Source organism: Ovis aries, chromosome 15 (assembly GCF_016772045.2).
Source record: "Ovis aries strain OAR_USU_Benz2616 breed Rambouillet chromosome 15, ARS-UI_Ramb_v3.0, whole genome shotgun sequence".
Taxonomy (NCBI): domain Eukaryota; kingdom Metazoa; phylum Chordata; class Mammalia; order Artiodactyla; family Bovidae; genus Ovis; species Ovis aries.
In genome coordinates this window covers 45,903,425-45,913,912 of record NC_056068.1, presented here as the reverse complement: position 1 = coordinate 45,913,912, position 10,488 = coordinate 45,903,425, and the positions used below count along the sequence as shown (strand labels likewise).

At 40.2% G+C, this 10,488-nt stretch overlaps 2 protein-coding genes across 2 annotated transcripts in view; both read right to left on the bottom strand.

The window, feature by feature from the left end:
- Positions 1-1,583: 1,583 nt before the first annotated feature.
- On the bottom strand, positions 1,584-3,590 carry LOC132657899 (interferon-induced very large GTPase 1-like; the record flags this gene model as incomplete). The annotated part of the gene is given in 3 exon segments (XM_060400197.1): positions 1,584-1,902; positions 1,905-2,714; positions 2,717-3,590. Coding segments are annotated over 3 exon segments (1,731 nt in total), but the record flags the coding sequence as incomplete, so codon positions are not given.
- LOC114118411 (interferon-induced very large GTPase 1-like) overlaps positions 1,584-10,488 on the bottom strand; it is a 49,106-nt gene continuing 40,201 nt past the window's right edge. The window contains 4 exon segments of the mRNA XM_060399975.1: positions 1,584-6,291; positions 6,293-9,386; positions 9,389-9,562; positions 9,565-9,741. Coding sequence (XP_060255958.1) covers positions 3,651-6,291; positions 6,293-9,386; positions 9,389-9,562; positions 9,565-9,739 — 6,084 coding nt within the window. The 5' untranslated portion in view covers positions 9,740-9,741 and the 3' untranslated portion in view covers positions 1,584-3,650.

Sequence of the window (10,488 nt, the reverse complement as noted above, 5' to 3'; positions counted from 1 at the left end):
GGGTTATAGGGTGCCTGATCAACTTATGGGCATTCTGATTAGTTGGTGGTGAGGTATATAATTGAGAGTCAATATTATCAATCTTAGTACCAACAGTTCTGGGGTCTATGTGCTTGTGATCAGCATGCAGTTAACTTCTATTTGATGGGACTTTCAATATCTGCAAGACAGCTCAAAGATACATTTGAGAATATTCAATATAGCCTTTGACAGGAACTGAAGTCCTTGACTTGGTTGTATGACTAAACTATTATTATTTGTCTTACTTAACGGTTTCCCTTTGTTTCTGTATTTTCTCACTTTTCTGATTAAATTTGCTCTTTTGAACTTGGCACGAAGATAGCAGAGTGAGCTCTCTTGTCTTCCAGCTCTGAAGATCCAAGTCCTTTGATTGTTCTTCTTTGTACTGTATGTTTTCATACAGGCTGTGGAGGGCTAGAGAGTGTATCCTTAAAGGAAAGCCAATGAAGGGCCCTGTGTCAGACATGAGTGACTTTTTTCTTTGCATCAGGATTCCTTCAGATCATCAGCTTTGAGAACCTAGCATAAGTCACTGTTCCAGAAAGTATAGGTTTGCAGAGTGGAGATTTCCTCCCCTCTCAGGTCCTTGGTTGGCTTCAGCATGTTCTTTTTTATTTCTGATCATGACTCTATGGCTCAAATAGTGTGAAAAGTCACAAAGGTGCTTGATTGGAGATAGGCATTTTCTTACATTTTAATATACAGAAACATTTCTTATTGAATTATCACTATGGTTTTGAATTATCACTTATGGACACTAAGACATGTCCAACTCTTTTGACCCCATGTACTGTAGCTAGCCAGGCTCTACCCCTGGGACTTTCCAGGCAAGAATACTGGAGTGGGTTGATAGTTCCTTCTCAAGGGGATCTCCCGACCCTGGAATGGAACCTGGGTCTCCTCTGCATTGCAGGCACACTCTTTACCAATTGAGCTATGAGGGAAGCCATGACCTGGCCTTAATTAAAATGGCCTTTTTTCCCTGGTCATAAATCTTGTTCCAAAAATGGGTCCTTCTCAGACTTGTACAGAAATCTAGGCTTTGATACCGAAACTCCTGTGAATTTTTTCTTTACCTTTTTTAGAAAACATGCATAGGCAAGTGCCAAAGTACCCAGGAAGAAGAGAAAAATGGTCAAGTTACAAAAAATTATTTAACTTCTATTTTCATATTTGTTTAATGCCATTTCCCAAATTGATGCAGAATCTATCCTGGCCAAGTTTCTTTTCTTTTTTTTTTTTTTATTCCTATAATACAATGGCTCTAAATGGCATTATATTTGAGAATTGGGAATCTTGAATTTCCTATGAGCGTTTTTGCATTCAAGCATTAATAACTCTTCCTCACAATTTCAGAGAGTGAAAAAAAATTAGAAGTGAAAAGAATTTGTAACTTCCAGTGAATAACTGTATATTGATAAAAATAGTCATATAGTTATTCTCAGATTTTGTAGCAGTCTACAATGATTTTAATTTCCCTCTATGAAAATGACTTTCTTGAAGCTTTATATAACATTACATATTTAAAAATAACATTCAGAATAATAATATAAAATATGTAGTTGGTTTATCAAATGGACTTTATTCGATTTTATCATGTACTTGTATATATCAGTTATCTGTTTTTAAAGAAGAAGGAATTGGGGAAAAGAAAAATAAGGATCTTCCTCAAGAAATCTTCAACTCTTGCTATGATTGATTTAGTATTAGACGTTTCATTTGAAAAAAAATTGATACGAGGAAGTTTTCATTCTGAGTGGGTGGTATTCTAGGCTTGTTCTAGTAATGTGCATTCTCTGTTTAGATACTGGAACTCTTATCTGGTCATTGAGTATTAATATTTTTTCAAGTCATCAAGCACATCCTGCTTTGTGATTTTTCCCAGGCATCAGGAATTTCACCTTTATTGATAAATTTTTTGTGATATTTTTCTTCTAGCTTTGATCTGAAGTGACAGACAAACCACTTCCAGCATGGCTGGGTGGATGTGTCTGGGGTGATGCTCCATGTGGCATATTCCCCCCCTGCTTCTCGATAGGTCTTATATGGGATTCTCCTATCTTTCAAAATGAAAAAAAGATCACTTGCTACTGAACTAGTACAGTAATTAAGGGCAAAATAGTCTGTTTGATACCACCCCCATCCAGTGAGAGCCTGTGGACGATGGAAGGGAACACTGTGGTCTCCTTCATGGGTAAGGATTGTGTTCGTACAAATTGCTTTACAGAAGGGGCACTGTTTCCAGCAGCCACAGAGATGTTCAGAGAGCATTTTCTGGATTTCAGGAATAATTTCTTCTACAAGTTTAGACAAACAGTTCTGTTCTACCTTCTTCATTTCTGGATCCAAAGCTTTACTCATGGCCTCTTTGATAAACTCGATATCTTTTATCTCCTGGTGTTCAATGCTTATCAAGTCTTTTCGTGGAAAGACCAAGGTACTCCCCAGGTGATCACAGAACAAATCTAACCACCCAGACACTGTGCTGCTTTTATCTTTAGCTCTTGCTGTGGATGCATGTACAGCTGAGAGGATGGCATTCTTGATGTCATCTAAACTCATTTGTAGAAAAGTCTTTATTTTTTCACTTCCTGTGTCAGAAAAATATATTTTAACATGGTTTTCAATGTAATTATTAAAAAATGATTTTGAATTATGAAGGTACTGCCAGTAGTTATCAAAATTTTCCTCTCTGCCAGAGAGATGAGAATGTGTTTCTCCAGGTTAGCTCTGTTTTCATTGAATGCCCGGCAGGTGGTTCGAATGTCCCCAGCAATTTTGAGGGCCATGTTTTTCCTTATGGTGCTGGAGACAGCAGGTGTGAGTTTCTTCCACAGAAAATCAACAAATGTTTTAACTGAAGTTGCTCCTTGACAAGAGATCTTAAAGCTCATGAAGAAATCATCTTTCTTGCTTTGCAGATAGTTTACAGGATCATTTGCCCTCTTGAATGCCTCGTGCATCTCCTCAAATGTCACTGATGCTCTTTGGAATAAACACAATGATAAGTCTATTTCATATTTTCTTGTAAATGTGTATCTTTTCTGAGTGGGTGACTTCACCTCCTCTTCTATTATTTTCAGGATTTCATAGAAATAATTTCGATTGTAATCATGCTTTTGCTGACATATTTTGTTAACAGTTTCATTAACTTTTGAAATAATGTTGTCAGTAGTCATATTTATGGAGTATATATCCAGGGGATCTATTGTCATTGTAGAGAATCTCCAATATTTCCTGTTCATCGTAACATGTTTGTCATAGTTGATTTCAAACTCTTCAAACTTTTGTCCAGAATAGTTCTCCACTATGCTTGTGATGCCTTTTTCCTTTTTGAAATACTCCAAAAGGATGTTCTCAGAATCTACTTTAATTTTAGGCTCTACAGCTGGAGGAAGACTTGAGGACACATCATAGACCCATTTTTCCCAAAGTGGGTTGAATTTCTCATGGAGCTCTTCCTCGCTCAATTTGGTGCCATTTAGCAATAAAGCCAAATTCTGGCTTTTTTGCAATAATTCCTTTTCATAACCTGACTTTTTGTTATCCAGTTTTTCTTGACTTTTTTTTTAAACTAATAAATTCATTGGCTTTTCTTTGGCCATCTAAAATTAGTGCCTCTTTAAGGGTTATGAGTTTATTTTCAAAAATTTTTTTCCACTGAACCAGCACCTCACTATCTGGGTCTTCATTAAAATATTTTCCCAGGTTTTGCTTGATGGCTTCATATATCTCTGTAACTGGAGCCTCCAGGGTATATGTTTCAAGTGTCTGGATTTTTCCATTCTGAATCTGGTTGAGTATATATCCAGGGGCTCTATTGTCATTGTAGAGAAACTCCAAGATTTTCTGTTCATCTTAATATGTTTGTCATAGTTGATTTCAAACATTTCTCCAGAATAGTTCTCCAGTATGCTTGCCATGTCTTTTTCCTTCTTGAAATAATCAAAAAGGATGCTTTCAGAATCCACTTCAATTTTAGGCTCTACAGCTGGGGGGAGACTTGAGGACACATCACAGACCCATTTTTCCCAAAGTGGGTTGAATTTCTCATGGAGCTCTTCCTCACTCAATTCGGTGCCATTTAGCGATAAAGCCAATTTCTGGCTTTTATCCAATAATTCCTTTTCATAACCTGACTTTTTGTTTTCCAGTTTTTCTTGATTTGTTTTTAAATGAATAAGTTCGTTGGCTTTTCTTTGGCAATCTAAAATTAGTTCCTCCTTAAGGATTATGAGTTTATTGTTAAAATTTCCTTTCCACTGAACCAGCACTTCACTTTCTGGGTCTTCATTAAAATATTTTTCAAGATTTTGCTTGATGGCTTCATATATCTCTGCAACTGGAGCCTCCAGGCTATAAGTTTCAAGTGGCTGGATTTTTCCATTCTGAATCTGGTTGATCAGCTGGTCCTGTAATCTCTGCACATGACTCCTCAGCTCCCACGTCCAGGAGTTATACATGGTTTCCAGTTTGCTCATGGCCATGACTTCTTGAGTGTTCCTGAAGCTGAAGATAAAGTTCTCATTCAGCAGGGCTCTCCACAAATCTTGAACTCGGAATTTTACATCTGATATCTTCATGATGCTTCCCCTAGATTCCTGTTGGGCAGTCACAAGAATTCGGCTTTTGAGTTCCTGAACATTGTGACTGTAGCGAGGATTGGGAGGGGCCATTGGGGGATTGCCATCCCAGAGGTGAGCAAAGTAGTAGACGTGGGTGTTGGCGTTAAACTTAATGACATCACTAAAGCAGGTTACATCGGAGCACTGCTCTTCTTCAGCTGCTATTGCTGCCGTTTTATCCAATTTCTCCTCAAACCTCCTTCTTCCTTCCATATTTTGGTCTTTAGCTGTAACTTCCCCCACATTTTGATGGACAAAGAGGCAACTGGGAGAGATTTTTACTTGTTTCATCCTCAGAAAAGCTTGGACAACTATTTGTAGAATATCTTGCATTTCTGATGGATTTTCGCCAAAAATATTGATCAGAGTCAAGTTTCCAAGTCCGATGACAAAGGTTGCCAACTCATTGTCATGATTCTGGGACTTGTTGCTGAGTTCTGGGGCTCGAAGTCCCTCTGTGTCCACAACAAGCACAAAGTCAAAGCCTAGTTCAGCTGTGAATGTGTCCTCCACTTTCAGAAGCGGCATGTAGGCCCCCCGGGTACACCTCCCAGCACTGACAGTGAACTGCAGCCCAAAAAGGGCATTCAGCAGGGTGGACTTCCCTGAACTCTGCAGGCCAAGGACAGAGAGAACAAAGAGCCGCTTGTTTCCAAGTTTCTCAGAGAGCTTGTCAAAAACAGCTGCCACCCACCTCAGGGGCACATATGAAACATCCCCATCCATCAGCTCAATGGGAACACCAGATATCATCAGATCTGCAGCAATGTGGGGAAGGGAGAGAAAGAGGGTATCTTTCATGGGTGAAGCTTCTTCCAGAGCTTCATAGATCTGGCCAGCTTCTCTGAGAATGTGCTCAATTCCCAAGGTACAGTCATTAATCTCTCTGGAAATAGCTTCTATCTCTTTTTGCCAGTCTTTCAGAGAGCTACTCTTTGGGGCCTGTTGCTTTTTATTTTGAACCAATGCCTTTTTCTTCTCCTTTAGATTTTCCAAGTGTCCTGCATTCAGGTTGTCCAAAGCTACATTCAGCCATTGGAGGAAGTAGAGTTTGGTGTGAGTTTCTGAATGAGTTTGGAGAATTTCAAGGACAGAACGCATTAAAGCATTGAGAGGAAAGGCTTTTCTGAACTGTTTCTGTCTTATCATTTGTTTTGCTGTCTCAGTCTCACTTTTGTGTTGTTCAATGCTGCGATTCCCCTTTTCTCTCAGATGATAGAGTTCTTTGTCCTTTGTACACCAAAGCTGCCACAGTTTTCCGTGAAGAGGTAGTAAGTATTCCTTGACCTGAGGTATTTCCATTTCTCCCAGTAGGGTCATTAGATTCTCTGCCTTTTCTTTGGCTTCCTTGCAATCTCTCTGGTCTTCATCAATAAGCATTCCTTGCTTGCGAGCAATGTGGGCACAGTTCTCCAAGCTGAGTGCAGTGTTAGAGAGCTCCAGCAAACGTTTGATTGTGGTTGTGAGCTCCCCTATTAATTCTGCCTCATTTCTGTTCCGGATCCCAATTCTCACTCTTGGGCCAGAACTATCGACTGTGATTTTTCCTTTATCATCAAGCAAAAAGATTAAAGGTTTTGTTGACTGGCACATGTCACTGACTATTTTTCGGTTTCCTTTATTGTCATCAGAAATTGACATGAGGAATTATGGAAGAAACTTCCTTCAAAAAGGCAAGTTGGTTCTCATGTTCCTTTGCATCTCCATAAAGATTGGTAAAGGTCAAGCAGTTGTCAAATCTGTCCTGCTCTTCCCCCCCAGGACAGAACCAGGCGACTTCCACCACTCCTCCCATCAAGAGACAGTCTCTGCTGCTGCCTTTGCAATGTCGGTGAAAAAAGACATCATGTTTGCGTTCACTGAGAAGACAGTTCATGATCTGCGATTTGGAGGCAGAGAAGCCCGTTCCAACTCTAATAAAGGACACAATGGGGGCAGAGACATGACACATCTGGTGATTCGTGTAATTGTCTTTCTCCTCATTTATTGATTTCCCTACTTGCTGCCAGCTCCTTCGAATTTGCCTGAGAGTCCAGAGAGAGAATTCAATTTGAGCATTGCAAGGATTAGGTATGAGAAGGGGGAGGGCAAACTGACAAATGGAAAGTTTGTCCAAAATATACTGTCTGGCAAAATCATCTGCACAGTGAAGAATTGCCATCTGAATATCCATAGGGTGAACATAGGGTCTGACATTAGTGGCTGCTGAAGGATTAGTAGGGCTAACACTTTCTTCAGGTAGACCTTCATATGGATCAAAAGCCTCCTTTTCTTGATTTGAGGTGCTTGAATAGACTTGGTTCTCTGTGTATTCTTTATGTTTGATGATCAGGTATCTCAGCCCATAATCCAGCATCAATAGCTTCTGTAGGAAATAGAAGGGAAGTTCTCTTTCAGAGCAGGGCTGGGTGTTGTACACAGAAGTCTTGTGGATCAGATGGAAATTAGCTCTGCTCATTTTTTTTGGGTAGTAATGTTCTAGGCCTAGACGCTGGAGTAAGTCTTGGAAGGCTCCATTTTCTATGACTTCCTCCTTTTTCTTTTCATTATCATGTGGTTCTTGGAGCTCTTTCTTTTCAGGGAAGACACTTTGCAATTCTTTTATCACCTCCTCCACTTGCAATGAAGAGACAGCAGCCTCATAACTCCCATCAATGAGCAGTCTCAAGTCTTTTTCTAGGTTTTCCCAATCATGATCTCCTTCTTTGGTGAGGACATATACAACTTCTTTAGTCAAAGATCATCCCATGTGATGTTTGATCAATGCCAAGCGTTGTGTTTTCTCCTCCAGAGAAACAGCTTTGATGCCTGCTGTCGCCGTCAGACCTGTGAGCACCAGGAATGCCTGAGCCCTGTAGTTGCAAATATTTTTGAGCTCTTGGTATTTATTTTGCACAGTTTGCATTTTGTCCAATAGGAAGTGTAACTCATCATGCCCCAGGAAATACTGAAATATATAATCAACCACATGATATCCTGCACCAGATGCTATCAAAAGTAGCAAGACATGTGTGTCTGGCTTCCCTGTTTCTTGGAGGTATTTCAAGAAGCAACCAAGAGACAAGCTGACCTCATAAGTCAGCTTTCTTTGAGCCTCCTCCACCAACTCTGTGGATTCAGAGTTGGCCTTTACTTCCCTAAGATCATTCTGTGCTTTTTTAAGTATTTCAATTAATTCAGGAAATTGGGTGATAAGGACATTGTCTTCCTTTGGTTCTGACTGAAATATCCACTCCATAATGGATTGAGCCTGAGGAAAGTTTCTTACTGTATAAATGTGAGGATCCAAAAGACTACACAACTGAGATTTAATACGCTTAGTTTCACGAATGGAAATGTTTTTGCAACAGTTTACAGTGTTTACCAGAAAACTCTGCAGACCCCAGTCTTTGAGGCATATATTAGTCCAAATGGTATAGCTTTCAGTTTTTTGACTCAGTCTTTGCATGAAATTTATCAGCCTTTTAAGCTGTTCTTCAGGATCAAAAACTGTCCAGGATTTCACATCCTCTAGGAAAATCCTAGCCTCCTTCTCAATACTCAAGAATTCTTCTCCCTCCTGGATCTGGGCAGTGAGTTCAGTCAGAACAGCATAGTTGTCTTTCAGGCAGTTAGCTACTTTAAGAGGATCCTTAAAATCGTCTCTGTGGCCATAGCGGACAATGTCCCAAACAGGTACCAGCTGAAGTCCATGGTCAATGACATACCAGGTTTGGTTATTGGCATCTAGACCAGCTTTCCAGGCAAAAAAGCCATTTGCTTCTGGTGGGCCACCTGTCTGGGCCACAGATAATTTGACTTCGTTTTGGAGATTTTGGAAGGTTGTTCTCTGAGAGGCTTTTCTCGAATGAGAGTCTGACATATCCACACCTGTACCAATGTTCACTCCAAAGCCACTGTAACTCTCACTTACGTAAATATCCAGGGCCTCTGCTGCTTGCTGTTTCACTTCAGCCAGCTGCTCTTTTTGGAAACCCTCTGAAATGGCTTTCCACCAGTAGATTCCCCCCAGGTGCAGAGGACCCTGATCAGCATGAGACCCAAACCTCTGGAAGAAGGCTTTAGTCCTATGCCTCAGCAAGAGCAGTTTGTCTGGGTCTTCTGACTGACCCAAAAGGTCTTCAATGTCTTTTAAATCCTGGAGAGCAGCATTGGAAAGTTGGAGCTGGTCAATGGGAAAGATGCAGGAGGCCAGTGGGATATAGATGAACTTGGTTGAGCAGAAATAAGAGTGTGTAGAATGTGACTGTTGTATTTCCTTGGATTCTGTATGTGTGGTCTTATCCATACCAGCTTCCAGGTTAATTCCCCAGCCTCCACCCTTTGCTAAGGCAGTTATGCTGAAGCCCAGCTTCTCTACAGTCTGAGTGAACATGGATTCTTCTTGAGAAGATGCAAATACCTTCATTTCCCTCCGTATACACTGGTTAGGGCCACGGAGTACAAACTCCTTGGGGACACAGAGTAGCTCCTCTTTCTTCTCTAGGAGACACCTTTGGTCACTGGTTTTGTAAATTCCCTGTAGGGCTCTTCCTCCAGATGCATGTCTCACCAGTTCTCTATCTGAAAGAATTTTCCTGTGAGAAAATGCCCCTTCCATAAGGTTGATTTGTCTCTGCATATCTTCCATGACTTCTCCTAGGGGGTTTTCAGGAGATGGCCAGAACTCTTTGGGGATCTCCATTGTTTGCCTCAGCGCTGCTTCCTTTTTCCTCACTGCCTCTTCCTGTTGTTGCCTTTGTCTGACAGCATTTCTCTTTGCTCCTGCAGTGCCTGTTCTGCCTCCTTATGCCTTTTCTTAAATGATTCCACCCAAGACTCCTGTAACTCTGAAAGAGTATTTGAGTGTGACAGGTTAAGCAGTTTCTCCAGGGCCCTTTTCTCCCAGGAATGTTGCACCTGGCATTTCAGTTTTGGAGGTCTTTTTCTTCTAGGTGTTGTAAGGCATGAGCAGAAATCTCACCCAGGTGTTCCTGCAGCTTTGACAACTAGTACTCAACTACCAGTGCTACTTCTCTGAGCATCTCTTGGAGATCTTGCCTATTTTTGCCTCTGAGAAGGGATTCTTTGGGCATAGACACTGCTGTGTCCATGGCTGTTGGAAGAAAAGACACTCAGTTAGCCTGTGGCATGTTAATAGGCAGAATTCTGTGATTAATTTGCATAAATCTGTTGCTTTTGTATACACTAATAATGAACTATCAGAAAAAAAATTCAGGGAACAATCCCATTTATGATCAGACTAAAAAGAATGAAATACCATGGAATAAACTTAACCAAGAAGGTGCAAGACCTATATTCTTAAAAGTATAAACACTGATGAGGGAATTTGAAAGTGATAAAAAGGAATGGAAAGATATCCTGTGTTCCTTGATTAGAGGGGTTAATGTTGTTAAAAATGGCCATATTATCCAAAGCAATCTATAGATTTAATGCAATGACTATCAAAATACCCAGGACACTTTCACAAATGTAAGAAAATGATTCTAAAAAATTTTTTGGAACCACAAGACTCAATTGCCACAGCTGACTGGAGAGAAAAAGTAGCTGTACGTATCACATTCCCTATTTAGACTATACTCTAAAGCTACATTAATCAAAAGAGCATGATATTGGCATAAAAGCAAACACATAGATCAGCGGAAAAGTGTAGAGAGGCCAAAAATAAACCTGAACACTTATGGTCAATAATCTATGACAAAAGAGATGAGAAAACAATGGGAGAAAAGATAATTCAAATAAGTGGTGACGGGAAAATTGGATAGCTACATTAAAGGAATATTAGGAAAAAATAGGCAAAGAATAAATAGATGTTTCTCCAAAGAAGACATAAAGATGACCA